Source organism: Mirounga leonina, unplaced genomic scaffold, assembly GCF_011800145.1.
Source record: "Mirounga leonina isolate KUSES-001 unplaced genomic scaffold, KU_Mleo_1.0 Mir_154, whole genome shotgun sequence".
Classification (NCBI taxonomy): Eukaryota; Metazoa; Chordata; class Mammalia; order Carnivora; family Phocidae; genus Mirounga; species Mirounga leonina.
This window is the reverse complement of record NW_023270389.1, coordinates 51,240,997-51,256,406: the sequence shown is the minus strand read 5'-3', so window position 1 is coordinate 51,256,406 and position 15,410 is coordinate 51,240,997. Positions and strand designations below refer to the sequence as shown.

Genomic DNA, 15,410 nt, shown 5'->3' with positions numbered 1-15,410 from the left:
AATTCTGCCAGGTAGTCAAAGTGGCCTGAAATTCTTGGGACATTGGCTCCCATGCCGGGAGGTCTTCCCACCTCCACCCCACCCTGGATGGATGGACCCCCACCCACCCCACTCGCACCCGGACGGCTCTTTCACCTGGCTGTGCACTGGTGCTGGGCAACCGGGATCCCCTTTCTGCCCAAATGACCCCTGGTTTTCAAGGGCTGGCTGAGCATGTCCGCCCTGCTGAGCAAGTTCTGACAAGCACATTCCATCCTTTGCCAGGAGGCCCTGGGGCCCCGGCTGCTTGGTGGGAGCAGAGGGAATGGTACCTGTATCTGTGACTGCCCTTGGATTGACCCCAGGTGGGGGTGGGGAGGTTTGGATGGAATGTGTGCGAGTCTCCCTTGGGTTGTTTACGGGGTCACCATAATAAAAGCAAGGCTGCGGGCATATTGTTCAGCCTACAGAACTTACAGCAGCTGTTGCCGTCAATAAAATTTGCCATTTGAATTACTTTTCCTGAAGTTGCATATGGATTTCATTTCAAGAAATGTTAGTTAAGTAACCACTATGTGATCAACTTGGTGCTGGGGGGAGCACAGAGGTGTATGGAGGTTCCTACCCTGGGAGAGGTCAGGGACCAGAGACCGTGCAAGTCCCTGCCCCCCCCAACCGCGGGCCCCTCCCTTCACAGTTGGGAAGGTAGTAATCCCACTGACTTCATCCCCCCCCCCCCCCCCCCCCCCCCCCCCCCCTCCCGGGGGGGAGGGAAACCCCCCCACCCTCCCCCCCCCCCCCCCCCCGCAGCCTCGCTTGCTATGAAAGCCAAACAATAATATGCATAGCTCTTTTATAAACTGAAAATGCTCTTCCAAGTATAATTTTCAAAAATAATAAAGGCAGTTAAAGGCTTAAGTAAATAGCAGAAAATGCCAAAGTACACACACCATTAGGAGGGGGAGGGATCAATGCTGGCTTGGGTCTGAAGGGGGGGCCCCTGCACCCTGGAGTCGGAGGCTGAGGTGACTCCTGTGAGGATGGGATGTCCTGGTCACAGGGAGGGTTGGACGGTTGGGTGGGGAAAGAGAAGCTGGGGTGAGCTGGCTAGAAGGGGGAGCAAGAGTGCAGGTGAGAGGCCAGCACATACAGAAACCCCCCCGGGGAAGAGCGGGGGAACGAGGTGGTACAGGCAGGGTTGGTGGGACTGCAGAGGGCTTTGAAGCTGATCATAGGTTCGCTGTAATGGGTGCCAGGGAGGCCCTGAAAGTTGGGGAACAGAGAAGACACAGCAGTGTCAGGGTTTCAGAGGTCACAAGCTCTTAACCTGGTCCCTCTCATCACTGGAGGTGTGCCGTGGCCGGAGCCGGGGATAATGCGGGAGTCAGCCCCCACCCCTGGGCTCGCGGGCAGTCTGCCCGCACCAGCCACGCTCAGTCATCACAAACATTACAATTAAAAAAAAAAAGTTTTATTAATAGCCTACTTTCCTTCTTGCACAAAATCCGATTATGAACTGAAATGAAATATCACCAAACCCATCGGAAAGAAACTGCTATTTATCTCATGATCCCTTGGGAATTCGGCGGGGCGGGGGGGGGGTGGGGAACCCTAATGCGAGTCTGAGAACTGATGCCCAAATGGGCTTGCATTTATTTATGACTGGGTAAGTCCTATCAAAGACCTTGCACTTAGAGCTCATTTTAATTTCTTAAGGGCTTCTGCAAACATTTCTTTACTCAATCTACAGTAATGTGAGGAGAGGAGGAATTTCTTGCCGTATTTCACAGATGAATGAACTAAGGAGCAGGAATTTGGTCAAAATTTGTTGAAATTGCAAAGCCGGTTAGCGGCCAAGAGCAGACAGGGCTGCAGTCTTCTGGTTTCCCGGTGGGATGTTGTCTTCACTGCACCAACTCCTACAAAGCCACGAGAGAGGAGCAAACGATGGCAACCTGTCCCTTCTGCAGTTTACTTTCTCAGACTCCCTGAGATTTGTGGTCCCTCTCTCGCTTTGGGGCCTCCACAAGCTTCTGTCCCTGGAACCCCCAGCCCTCCCCCAATCCCACTCCAGCCACTACCACCGAATCTTCTGGTTTCTATTCACTGAAGTCTCAGAGAAATATGGTTCCCCTTGGGAAGCCTTCCATGACCTCATGAAGGTGAGAGCCCCCGCCCTGCACCCCTCACTGTCCTCATACTGCTAAGCATAGCCCCTACCTGCTTTTGGCTAATTATTGATTTAATCATCTTTCTTCCTTTCTAGACAGAATCTGTTTCCATCACGGCATCTGGGACATGTTTGCTCTTAGAAAATATTTGCTGAATTAATGAATGGACATTTTTATAGGTGAGAAAACAGACTCACTGAAGTTAAACACCCAAGGTCTCATAGATGATTAAGGATGATGTGGTAATTCTTCTTCCCCCAAATATCCACGGCGTGTTCCTCTCTGCCATGCTGTTTTCTGGGTTCACACACAACACTGTGGTCAGACGGAAGAAGATACTTGGAAGAAAATCCACCAACTGGATTTTCCATAGTCTGGGTCTGGAGAACGCTTTCAACCTGAGCTCAGAGTGTGCTTATATACCAGATGCTCCTGGGCATTCCAGAGTATCTGCAGACTCTGCAGGCCTCTTTTGGTGACTGGCTATTTCCGAATCTCCAGCTGGGCTATCAGTGCCAAGAAACTGAGATGACAGCAGTGAGAGCTTGCTTCCAAAGATCGTTGGGCCAGATGGAGATTGCACTTGACCTCAGAGGGTGCCATATTGGACCTTGTGACCTACCACCGTGTTCTTGAAATGCCCTGGTTAGGTGTCTTTCTGACACACTTTGGTGTTCATGTATCATTTCGTTTGGTAATTTCTGGTTGCCAAGCCGACTGACTAGAGAGTATGCGTGTGTGTAGCACCCACTACGTACATCACTGTTATTCCTGCAAAAGGCTCTCCCTGTTTCTTCCTCGAGGGAGTGACTCCCCTTGCTAGCTCTTTCCTTCCTTCCCTGAGCCTGCGTTGTTGACACAATTGGGGCCAAGAACCACCATCTCCACTCCGCAGGACTGCAGCAGACAATTCAATTCAGTGCACGTATGTTCAGTAGCCACCATGTGCATGAGGACCTTCTCTCCTTTCTAGGCTTTTCCAGGTAAGGCTGCCTCCTAAGAAGCAGAAACCTGCTAACTTCCTGGAGAAGGAATTCCAAGCTGAACTAAAGATGTAGACCGTGAACTCCAGGAATTTATTTTTTTGTTGGGGAAATGGAGGAGCACAGAAGAAGAACCACGAAGCAGGACTAGTTAAGTGTCCGAAGGGAAAGGCAAACAAGTGGTTATGGAGGGAGCCGCAAGGAGGAAGCTGTTAATTCCATGAGAGATCCAGGCAAGGCTTGAAGGAAGGTGTGATTGGGGTTGGCATCTGCAGGGAGAGCAGGATGATTAAATGCAGTGAGGATGGGGATAAAGGCATTCCAGCTACTGGAGAAAGCACAGCTGGCTCAGAGAAAGAATCCAATCAAGGTGGCTGGGATTCGGAGCCTTCCAACCTCCTGCTGTTACCATGGCAACACGCAAACAACTCGCTCCCGCCCCGCCCTCCCTTAGCACGTCTCCCAGCCCGGGGCTCTAACCCTGCCAGTCCAGTGAGCCGCTTGGCTCAGGGTCCCAGGGCGAGGGTCCCTCCGGGTTGGGGCCTGAGGAGGAGGAGGCCTGCAGCAGGGAAACTTTCTCTCCTGTCCCAGGCCTCCTCGCCTATTATGACTTGAAGGCCCGAGGGCAGGGCTGGGAGTGGCTGGTGATGTGCTGGGCCCAAGGCCCTTCAGAGGGTGTTTTCCATGTTCGCCCTTGAAGGCAGATTATTGTGTAAGAAAACTTGAGGAGGCTAGTGAGTTTCAGCCTCCTTCTCTCCCCACTCCAGCCACACTTTATTCCTCTCTATATTCTTAAATTTGGTACTAATTCCGATTTCAAATCCGGGGTCACAAGGGTAACCAAAGCCGGTTCCAGTTGGCACAAGTTCAAAGGGATCTCTCTCTCTCTCCACACACACACACACACACACACACACCCTCAGTAGTTAGCCCACCCATGTAGCAATACTGATAATGTTTAGCACAAGGTCTGTGAAACCAAATGAGGTGTTTGCCCAAGAGGGGCAAATCCTACGTCAGAGGCTGCCAACTGGAAGCCGACGAGATAGATGTGACCAGTGACCAGCGGCCAGATTGTGTTTGATCTGTGGCTTTCTAGTTCCACAGCACATCGTCCCCATCCCCCATATCTCCTGCGGTACTCTTTTAGGGACACTGGCTGGGGGGGGGGGGGTGTCGAAGCTTGCCCCCTCCTCCATTCACTAGCTGCCTGACCTCAGAAAGTTCTGTTTCCTCAACAGTAAAATGAAGGTAAGAAGAGACGTGGGGCATCACAGGACTGCTGTGGAAATCAGATGAGCTAAATAATCTGTATAATGTGGCAAAACCATGCCTGGCACAAAGTAGTTGTTCGATAAATGTTAGCTTCGTGCACCAGGCCCCCAGGGCGTACGGGCTTGTGAGCCCTGCAACGATTCGACGGTGAGGAGCTCAAGGGCATGCAGGGACGCGGAGGTGACATGCTTAGCATGGAAAGAGGCCTCTTGTTACTTCTGGCAGAGTCATGGAGGAATGCTCTGGCCTGGGGAACCGTAGCAAAGACGGGCCTGTGTGAAGCCCCTAGAGCTAGGGGTGAGAGAAGAAGTATTTGGGGGCCTGGGGGCTTTGTCCAGAATCATGGTTTATAGAGAGATCACCATAGTTGAAAATTCCGTCCCCCCTCTCCTGCCTCCCTTCCCTGACGAGGAGGAGATTACCGGGTATGTCAGGTACAGATGCTGTGCCAGACCCACGGTCCCACTCGATCTGTAAGCTACTGGAGAGTTTCCCTCCAGGAATCCCCCTTGCTTCGTGTTGCACACAGTAGATGCTCAACCCTGAGCCCTGCTATCTTATATGCGCTTTGTAGAGGCCTCTGCTGGGCCAGGTCATGGGTGGTATAACAGGCTGGGCTGCAGCAGGTGGAGGGGTCCAGGACCCCCCTGTGCAGAATAAGAAGGTCTTGTAAAGCGTTGTGCTTTCACACTTGGGGTGGAGCCCAAAGCAGCAGTTTATGGCTTAGGCGAGTAGATCAGAGCCTGGAGAGCCGGCTGACCAGGGAATGAAGTGGGTATCGGGGATGTTGACAGTGGCACAGTTCAGAACCTGGGTGGTGGCCCTGGTGAGCAGAGATCCCGGGACAGACTCTCATCCCAGGGAAGAGGCTGTTTCTCATAGCCACGCACGAGAGGGGCAGGATTTGCTCCCAGGTGCTTACAGCTTTCTAGGCGGAAGGTGGGATCTGTGCCTGCTTGCTGTTTGGTTTTGTTTTTTAAATTCTCCATGGCTTTGGGGCGCCTGGGTGGCTCAGTCATTAAGGGTCTGCCTTCGGCTCAGGTCATGATCCCGGGGTCCTGGGATCGAGCCCCGCATTGGGCTCCCTGCTCAGCGGGGAGCCTGCTTCTCCCTCTCCCACTCCCCCTGCTTGTGTTCCCTCTTCCACTGTGTCTCTGTCTGTCAAATAAATAAATAAAATCTTTTAAAAAAATAAATTCCCCAGGGCTTCTAGCATCGTGTCAAGCACACACCAAGTTTTTAAGAAACGTGCATGGAAATGTAGCTGGAGTCACACTGGGGTAGCTTCTGCACTCTAGAGCGAGGCCTCCAGGCCTCCTAAGGATTTTTACAATTCTCCTTTTGCAAACAGGAGCCGGAGGTGACTGACCGAAGGCTAGTGACGGCAGCCAGATCGCGCGGATGATCCCTGGTACAGAGGAGCAAGAATTACCAGCTGGGGAGACAGAGCTTCCCATGAAGCTACTGCTCCTTGTACCTGGGGCTGAGGTGAATCGCCTCAGACACAGCACAGCCATCAGCTGGGAGGCACTGAAGCAACAATACAATCTTGAGATGGATGGAGAAATTATGGTTTTACAAAGTGGTTTGCCAGTTCATTTCATTTCTTCCTTAGGACCCCATGCAACCCTAGAGCCTCCTGACCAGGGCATGCCAAGATCTCTTCATAATGCCCTTTGCATGACCTCCCGCCCCTCTCCCCCTCTCTTGCCTTCTTTCCCTTCTTCTCTGCTCTTCCCATGGACACGGAGCCTGTGTGGATGCAGAGAGAACCACAAAAGCCATTCTAGGCCTTTCCTCATTTTCCCCTGGCCCCTGGGCCATATTTGAATTGAGAAAGTCTATGAGTTGGAATGTAGGCCCAAGGTATTGGAGTCACACAAGTGTGACAGGGGCTGGAAATTCCTCCTGCAGAAGCACATGTGTCTATTAGCCTGTGTTCAATGAGCAGCTACCGTGTGCCAGGCCCCACGCACTGGGAATGTAATCACCAAGTGGTGCTGCCAAAGGGTGATGGGGGAGAGTCAAATCTTACCAAAGGTCACAAAAGTTTACACATAAACTAATACACTTAGATTTTATCTCCTCTGGGAAGTCTGTCTCCCAGAGCTGGGCTAAGTGGTCTTCCTCTGGTCCCGGGGTCCCTGTTGTGACACCTCTCATAGCATCTCTTACACTGTGTTATAACCACCTCTTTATCCATCTGCCGAAATAGACCGTGAGCTCCTGATTCATTATTGGCAGGAAAACTGCAGAGTTCCTTTGTAGGAGAGGCTAATGGATAATACTCTGGAGCCATAGGAAGAGCACTCAGCTCTTGGGAGAGAGCTCAGTTTTCTCATCTGTAAAATGGGCCTAAGAGTTGAGCTGTCCTGACCACTGAGCGAGAGGAAGTCGGTGATGTGCTTCCCACAATGTCCAGCACGATACAGACCAAGCTCCAGAAACAGTGCGGTCGTTAACTAAACTATATCAAGAAGAATTTATAATTTATCCAGATATTTTCTTTCTCAAGCATCCAAATAACTTCATCTCTAGGACAACAAGGAGCAGGATTTTCTATCCCTCATTGAAGCATAAGATCAAAGGCCACAAATAAAAGCCTAGGGATGGGAAAGTATGCTTACTTAATATGCATATTACCATCAAGAAAGGACGCTGATAAAAATGTGGGAAAACGGAAAAACAGTTTGGCAGTTCCTCAGAATGTTGAACATAAAATAACCAGATGATCCAGCAATTCCACTCCTGGGAATGTACCCCAAACAACTGAAAACAGGTACTCAAACAAATCCTTGTACATGCTTGTTCACAACAGCCAAAAGACAGAAGCAACCCAAATGTCTCTCAACAGATGAATAAACTGATGTCTACACACGATGGAATATTATTTGGCCACGAAAAAGCACAAAGCACCAACACAGGCTACAACGTGGATGAATCTGGAAAACATGTTAAGTGAAAGAAGCCAAAAACAAAAGGCTGCATACTGTAGGATTCCTTTTATATGAAATATCTAGAATCTATATATCTATAGACATAGGATGCAGGTTTGTGGTTGCCAGGGGCTGGGAAGAGGGAGTAACAGGGAGTAACTGTTTAATGGGCATGGGGTTTTATTTTGAATGATGGAAACGTTCTGGAACTAGATAGAGGTGGTGGTTGCACAACATCACAAATGTACTAAGTGCCATTGAATTGTTCGCTTTAAAATAGTTAAGTTCAGGGCATCTGGGTGCCTCAGTAGGTTAAACGTCTGACTCTTGATTTCGGTTCTAGTCATGATCTCAGGGTCTTGAAATGGAGCCCTGCATTGGGCTCCGTGCTCAGTGTGGAGTCTGCTTAAGATTCTCTCCCTCCCTCTCCCTCTGCCTCTGCCCTCACTTGCGTGCATTCAGTCTCTCTCTCTCAAAAAAAAGTTAAGTCTATGTAATGTGAACTTTACCTTCCAAAAGAAAGTGGGAAGAGATAATGCAAAATTTCTTGAAAGCTAATAGATGGTAAATGGAAAAAAATGGTATAGTTCCTATTAGTAATTAAGAAAATGGCATTGATTGTTCTCTTTAGTGTATATTTATTCATTCATTACAATACCAAATGTTGAATGACCACATATTTCAATGGTTTAAGTATTCGTTATTGAAGGAATGCTATTTTTTAAACCACTGAAAACTTATTCCTGGAAAATGTCAGTCAGGGACATCAGACCTCCTTCCTCATGTGGCACATGCTCTGTGACCGTGTCCCCTTCCTTTATCCCAGAGAGGGTGGGGGAGATGCAGTGTCTCTGTCTGGAAGTGAGATATTCTTCCCGTGGCCAGCTGTGAAAATCTGTGCCACTCGTCCATTGCAAACACAGTAAAAAGCAGCTTTTCCTCAGAGGGGTCAATAATATCCTCGTGCGAATCTACCAAGGGCACGGTAGTTGGAAATCACCAAGTCTCTTGAGACCACTCGGCACATCATTGCCTTTTTTCTGAACCAGAGAAGGCGTTGGGCCAAATCTCCCCGCAGGGCAGGAACTGAGTTTCTTGTTTGGAAGCCAGGAGAGCTTGGAGCAGGTCATGTCTGGATGGTGTGGTGTGCAAATGGGGTCCCCTCTCCCAGAGGCAGTTTCATTATGGGATAGTGTGGGTCACCCAGGCAATGGGCCTGGAGGTTTTAATCTAAACCACTGGCGTGCAGGGCTGGCTATTGCTACTCAGCAGATGGTGGGCCTTGGGCAGGAGGGAAAGTTTCAGGTCACGAGTGGAAGGTAGAGAGAGAGGGGAGGGTGTAAACCTCAGTCATTTATAAGAAACGGGCTTGACAGATGGGGAGAGTCTGCAGGGCTGGCCTTAAAAGTGGTGTGTTTCCTTTCAGCTTTGCCACTTTTCTGTCCCATAACATTGAGTAAACAATTGTGATGTGCTCATAAAGCAACCTGGCGGGTGGGGCAGGGGGCTGTCAGATTGCATGCCTCAAATTCTTAGCACCACTGTTCAACAAATGGCTATTGAGAGCCTAGCATGCACACTAAAAATGTGAGGGAACCAACAAAGGTTGGCTGAACATTTGTTCTCTCCCAGTCCCAAATCATCGGGAAGGTGACTTTGCCCTCTGTTAGTGCCTGGGGGATTTTAGGTCACTGTGCATGGATGGCCTGATGGAGTCTCTAGGCTAGGGCCAGGGCTTTTCAAGCTGAAGGGCTTCTGAAAGCCCATACTTTGTCCCCCTGGTGGAGCTGCAGAAGGTGCTAGAATTAGGAAACCATGACCAGAAGGACAGAGACTCAGGACCTCACTTGGGTCAGGGAGAGAAAAGCAAGCTCCTGACTTGCATTGAAGCATTCTCTTCTCTGTTTACGGTGGCCACAGTCACATGTCATGCGGGTTAAGACACAGCATGTCCACTGTGTGTCATTCTGTCCCCTTAACACTACAGCTAATGGAACTTCGGAGTTTCCACTGCTTCTTCCACTGACCTTAACCCCCAGCCTCTGCACCTACCTCTAAACCTGTGTCCTATGTTCTCAGGACAATTTGAAGACTAAAAGTATTTTAACATGTAACTATCTTTATTGCTGTTATATTTTTTCCCTCTCTTCTGCCAATTTTCTTTTATGACTTGCTTGGAAAACTAAAGAAGTTGTTGATGGGCTTTCCTTAAGCCTATCCAGCTTTGAAATCAGGGGTGTATTTGAGGAGAATAAAAGTCAACTGAAAAACATCCTAGAGGGAAGAAATTGTAGACAGTTAAGAGCAAAGGCAAGTCTGCGATGGCTTACAAGAAACAATCTGCAATTTTGACCGAGAAATACAGCAACGATTAGGTTTTCTTTCATTTCTTAGCAACAAGCTCCATGGAGCAGCTTGCTTACAATCGTAGGAGCAAGTCTCTTGCCAGGGGCCGGGATTTGGTTTGGACACTGCCATGGCCCTTTGGGAGTTGCCCCGAGAAAGAAATGTCGTGTTTGTGTGAGGTTCCTTTTGGAACTCAGCTATGTTGGGGCCCGCTCACGTCCCCAGGTGGTGCTCTGCTCAGATGGCTCAGGCCAATGTGGGTGGAAAAGTCAGAAACCTGAGCTGTTCTGTGGCCCTGGGGATTGCCCTTCAAAGAACTGGCTGTTGATTTTCCTCTTGCTGCATGGAGAGGGAAAAAAAGTCTATCTGCCACTGTTTTCTCTCTCTTACAGTGCCTGTGATGATGAGTCTCCTGAGCTCCTATTATTCACCCAGAGCCTTTCTCATGGAATAGTAAAGTGTGAATCAGTATTTGATGTTTAATGCTGACCTGCCTACTGGTCTTGAAACTATCTTCATGACAAGTTTAATAAAACACTAAAGGGGTTTCGGTTAATTAAGGCACCCAGTGCTATCTCCCTTTTTGAGGGGTATTTGGGAATTTTTATTTTTTTAAGATTTTATTTGAGAGAGAGAGAGGGAAGAGGGGCAGAGGAGGAGGGAGAGGAAGAGAATCTCAAGCAGACTCCATGCTGAGCACAGAGGCTGACACTGGGCTCGGTCTCACGACCCTGAGATCATGACCTGAGCCAAAACCAAGAGTCGGACGCTTAACCGACTGAACCACCCATGTGCCCCGGTATTTGGAAATTTTTGAGAAATTTAAGGACAGAAGTTGAGGAAACAGAAGGGATGGGTGTGGTAGGGAGATTGCGTTAAAGAGGAGACCTGCCCTCTACTCTGGAAGATCTGCTCCTGGTTTTCCCTGGAGGCCAGTCGGGGAAGGCTCAGCCTTCAAGTGCGGCCTTTTCATTTTACATTGCTGCCAGCGTCTGAGTGCCTGTGTGTGTCCTCGTGCACGACGTACAGAAGGTCCAGGTGATAGAAACCCTGCTATTCCTGAGTGGAGAGAGACAGAGCTTGGGTTCTGGTCCGCCCCGCTTCATCAGCTGCTGAGCCGGGAACACACTTCACCTCTCTGAACATGAGTTCATTCATCTGTGAAGTGAGGGGTGGGGCTGGCTCATTTCTAAGTGTTTTTCCACTTGAAGTCTTTGAGCCTGTGGTTATTTCCTTTTGCTCATCAACAGCCAGCCCTTCTCAGAAGTCTGTTTAGTCGAAAGCTTGGATGTTGGCATCAAATTTGAGCTTCACAGGGGTTGGACCATGTCAGGCTTCCTTGGTTGGGACAGAAGAAGACCACAGATCCACTCAAGCCATCACCTGATGCTCAGATTCAGGGCCAATGCTGGTTTAACCAGCACCTTGGTGACCATCAGGAAAAAAAGCATCCCCTCTGAGTGGACTCAGTGCAACTGGGGTTGGGTCCACGGCCTGACAAATGGAATCCTGGCTGCTTTCAGCCACGAGCTCCCAGGAGTCCTCGTGCTGTGCAAGAACTGCATAAACATTAGTAAAGCGCTCACTTCTTTGGGCTCTGGCTACTGGAGGTAAGGAGTAAAAGAAGTGGCCGGAATAGATGCATGCCATTGGTATGACGGAAGGAGACTTTTATGATACAGTTAAAAAGCTGCAAGTCTGGGCCTACAATACTCCCCAGATCCTACACGTACACAGTCTGTCTAGTTGGTAGCGTCAAGAGGAAAGATTAGTAATAATAATAAAACAACTTACGTTTTTATAGAAACTTGCGGTTTATGGAGCACAGTAAATGTATCTTTCTTTTTCAATTTGGTTCTGATTCTAACTATTGCCCTGGAGAGTAACAATTATCCCCATTTTTTTTTAAAGATTTTTATTTATTTCTTTGAGAGAGAGAGTTCGAGAGAGAGCACGAGCATGGGGAGGGGCAGAGGGAGAAGCAGGCTCCCACTGAGCAGGGAGGCAAATGCAGGGCTCGATCCCAGGACTCCTGGGATCATGACCTGAGCCAAAGACAGATGCTTAGCCAACTGAGCCATGCAGATGCCCCCAGTTATCCCCATTTTACATGTAAGGGAGATGAAGCTGAGAGATTCAAAGACTTGTCCAAGGAAAGCTAGTAAGTGGTCAAGGCCAGAATTGAACCCATGTGTGTCTAGTTCCAAGTTCAAGGTTTTTTCCTTCCATGCTGGGTCACGTAATTTCCTGATCTGGGCCATGGCAGCCAGACCTAAAGTACTATTCTATCAGGGTTTAGAATTCATCTGAGAAAGTCATCCTTCTTCTTCTAATGATGGTAGGACTCTCCCATACAATTACTAGACTTGGGGTATGAGTTCTGGAGAGGTCTTGGCAGATCTTAGAGTTGAACTAAAGTATGCATTTCTTATATGGTGAAGTGATTTCTAGGGATTCATTTGTTTGGTTAAATGCATCTGTATTGCCTGTGTGCCATTAACACAAGATACTCTCCAACATTTTAGGTATCTCGCAAGGCATCCTGGGAAGGCCTTGGAAGTCTAGAGAGAGTCACCTGGAGTCACCATATGGAATGAAAATAATATCTCTAGGCCAATCACTATTGGCCAAATCCAAGACTCTTCAGTGTTAACAAGGTCTCACTGATAGTGTTATTAACAGGCTCCCTTAGCCACCTTCAACACTGCTTTTATGCACAACATTTGGGATAGTTAAGTTACCCCCATTACTTGCAGTTCTTCCAACGTGCCCTTGACTTTGCATATACCCTTTCCTCTGCCTGAAATACCCTCTCCCTAATCATTTCCTAATCATTTCCAACACCTTGCTCATCCATCATTCCTGCAGTGTTGACTTCCAGATAATTCCTAGGGGAGTTTATTACTCTCTCCTTTGGATCATTTCAGTATCCCATAGCTACTGCAACTATAATGTGTATTATTCTTTTTTTAAAAAGGGTTTATTTCTTTATTTGAGAGAGAGAGAATGGGAGGAGGGGCAGAGGGAGAGAGAGAATCCTGAAGCAGACTCCCTGCTGAGCATGGAGCCCAATGTGGGGCTCCATCCCAGGACCCTGAGATCATGACATGAGCCAAAATCAAGAGCCAGCCACTTAACTGACTGAGCCACCCAGGCACCCCAACTATAACGTGTATTATTCTGAACTATAGTTTGTTTCTGTATCTTGTGTCATTTATCAGATTGTGGGTCCTCAAAAGCAGAAATGATCTCATTATCTTTGGATTCCAAGGACCTGGCATGCTGCCTGGCACACAGTAGGTATAGTAAGTATTGTATGAATGGATGAAGTCAGTAACTTAGCTTTTTGAGTGTTTATTATTCTCTTGAGTTTAGCATTCATAGAAAAGGGCAGAAGTCATTCTCTCTTTATTCTACCGGCTAAATATTGACAAAATATGGAGGCTGGAGAAACATTTGTTTTGTCCTGTATTTCTTTCCTAGATTGTATCTTGGGTGGGACTGGGGAGCCAGAATTTCAGAGGAAATGAAGGACTCAATCAGATTTCCCTGCACAGCTGCCTTGCTAGCCCAGCACTGGGCAAAGGGGAGGCACATCAGAGTAGGAGATTGATGGTAAGACCCTTGCTAAATTCTTTGGAACTTGACAAATGACACATCAGTGGTACTTTTCAGACCTGTTCCTTATAACTCAAGGCTCTCTCATTATTCATCCGGACTTCAAAATGAGGGTTCCTTAAAATTAGCTTCAGATTCTTACAAACTTTAGCTGAGTGAATGAAATGCAACCGCTTTCAAGGAAGGTGCTTCTGAGGAAGGAGTGATCTTCTCAAGCGCACCATCCCTCCCCTTCCTCACTGAACAGAATACACGGAGCAGTTGGGCAAGGTAGCCAGCATGCTGGCTGCCGGCCGTCTCTGTGAAATTAGGGCAGTGCTCCTGTGGGTTGGTTTCCCTTTCGGTTAGGCAGGACATGTGTTCCTACTAGCTAACGTATATAGTTTATTTAACTCAGTTATTACACAATGTATGCTGGGAAGCTCTTAAACATACTAGGGAAACGGGTCTTTTTGTGTCCTCTACCTTCACGGGTGAGCTAGGGGGCTGGGAGTGGGACCATTTAGAGACTCAAAGAAATTTGGAAGCAATCTGTGTCACAGTAAATCCCCGGGAGGCTCAGAGGCTAGCAGACAGGTTCCCATTCCTGGCTCCAGGCCATATTTTCTTTTCTGCTGGTTTCTTAGCCCTGTTGAAAATTTGGCTTCACTTAAAACAACTGAGAAACATCAGCGACTGAGGTGCTTTGTAGTGAGTCTCAGGCCTTGACTTTTTCAGTAACAAGTAGAATCTCGAAGCTCCTACCGGCAGGCAGCATTGTCAACTGGACTAAGAGAACTCCACCCCAATCCCCCACCCCCAACCCATGTAGACTCAGCCCAGAAGCAGATGTCAGCCCGCTGAGAATCCTCGAAAAGAAGGGAAACAAACTAGAACCAGAGTCGTGAAGGACCAAGGAGCCTTAAATCTCACTTATCTCTGGGGCTGGTCAATCCTTACAAAGAACGAAAGTGAGCTGGAAGTTCCCTTCCCAACAGAAGGCAACTTAAACCACACACACACACACACACACACACACCCCTTAAAATGTACTAAAACACACACACACGCAGCTTAAAATATATTAACACACACACACAGCTTAGGATATGTTAACACAAACACAGTCTTGAGACTCACCTTTCAGTCCACCGGAGGGCTTCCTGCAGGCGCGGTGGCTCAGGGGTCTCCCGCGCGCGCCGCCCGTCTGACAGCGGCGGGTCCCGGGTGAGGTCAAGGTCCCAGTGCGGAAGCCCGTCCCCCCGCCCCTCCCCCTCGCGGAGCCAGGTGCCGAGTCGGGGGCTCAGCGGGGGCCGGGCGCCGCGCGTACCTGCCGCTCTCCTGGAGGAAGGCACCCTCTGCGTTCTCTGCCCTCCCTCGGGCCGACGCCTCGCATTTTTGAGGTTTCACTCCAACTCCGTCCTGCTCCTGATGTCAGAGACACAACTTCCTGAATCAGACTCGCCCTCTCTCCCGCCGCCTGGGCTCGGCCCCAGCTCCCCTCCCGGCCCACAGACCGCCGGTGCCCTTGGATTCGGCGCACTCGCCCCGAAGCGCCCTCCTCCGGGTCTTCCCCCCCCCCGCCCCCGCCACGCCGGGCTGGTGCCCCACCGGTGCCGGAACACGCCTCCTGCGGGACCCGCGCTCTCCCCGCCCGCCACGCCCGTCGCCAGTCCATTTCACCGACGCACCAAGTTCCCGGGACCTGAGACAATTCCGGGGAAACTCGGCTGAGGTGAAGACAGCCCAGCGTTGCCTAAGAGAGCAGCCTTTTGGCAGGAGAGTGGAAGGCATCTGGGAGGGGGACCATGGGACAGATTGGGTGAAGGCTCCCAAGCCTTATCTGGACGAACAAAACAGCCAGCTGCCTTATTCACCCGCTGGATGCCTGGGGCGGGGGGGGGGGGGGGGGGGGGAAGGGGGGGTGCACACAGTCTTGGTGCCGCTCCCTGAAGGCTGTAAGGAAAACCCTGCACCATCCTGAGCTGTCAGAGCGGAGATGGAGGGGGAAACTGCCTGCACAAAGTTCTCAGAGGTTCTTCCCTGTTATCCTCAGTTGCCCCCCATTCACTTTTTATTCTGATTTCTGTGGGTCCAGTTTGGAGCACCTGGAACTCTAGAAA

General features: G+C 49.5%; 1 protein-coding gene across 5 annotated transcripts in view; it reads right to left on the bottom strand.

Annotated features, from left to right (window-relative positions):
- Positions 1–15,174, bottom strand: part of KIAA0040 (KIAA0040 ortholog) — a 38,620-nt gene extending 23,446 nt beyond the window's left edge. Inside the window, exons 1-2 of one of the 5 annotated variants that reach the window (XR_004680283.1) lie at positions 14,979–15,116; positions 14,428–14,715 (exon numbers count right to left, since the gene is read on the bottom strand). Coding sequence is in view for 1 of the 5 variants with exons in the window: in XM_035010748.1 (XP_034866639.1) it covers positions 14,618–14,715; positions 14,979–15,081 (201 nt within the window). In the remaining 4 variants the exon portion in view is untranslated. Of the gene's footprint in view, positions 1–14,427; positions 14,821–14,978 lie in introns of those variants that run through there. The other 4 variants (XM_035010748.1, XM_035010749.1, XM_035010750.1 and 1 more) reach the window with 4 other exon arrangements.
- Between the last annotated feature and the right edge of the window lie 236 nt (positions 15,175–15,410).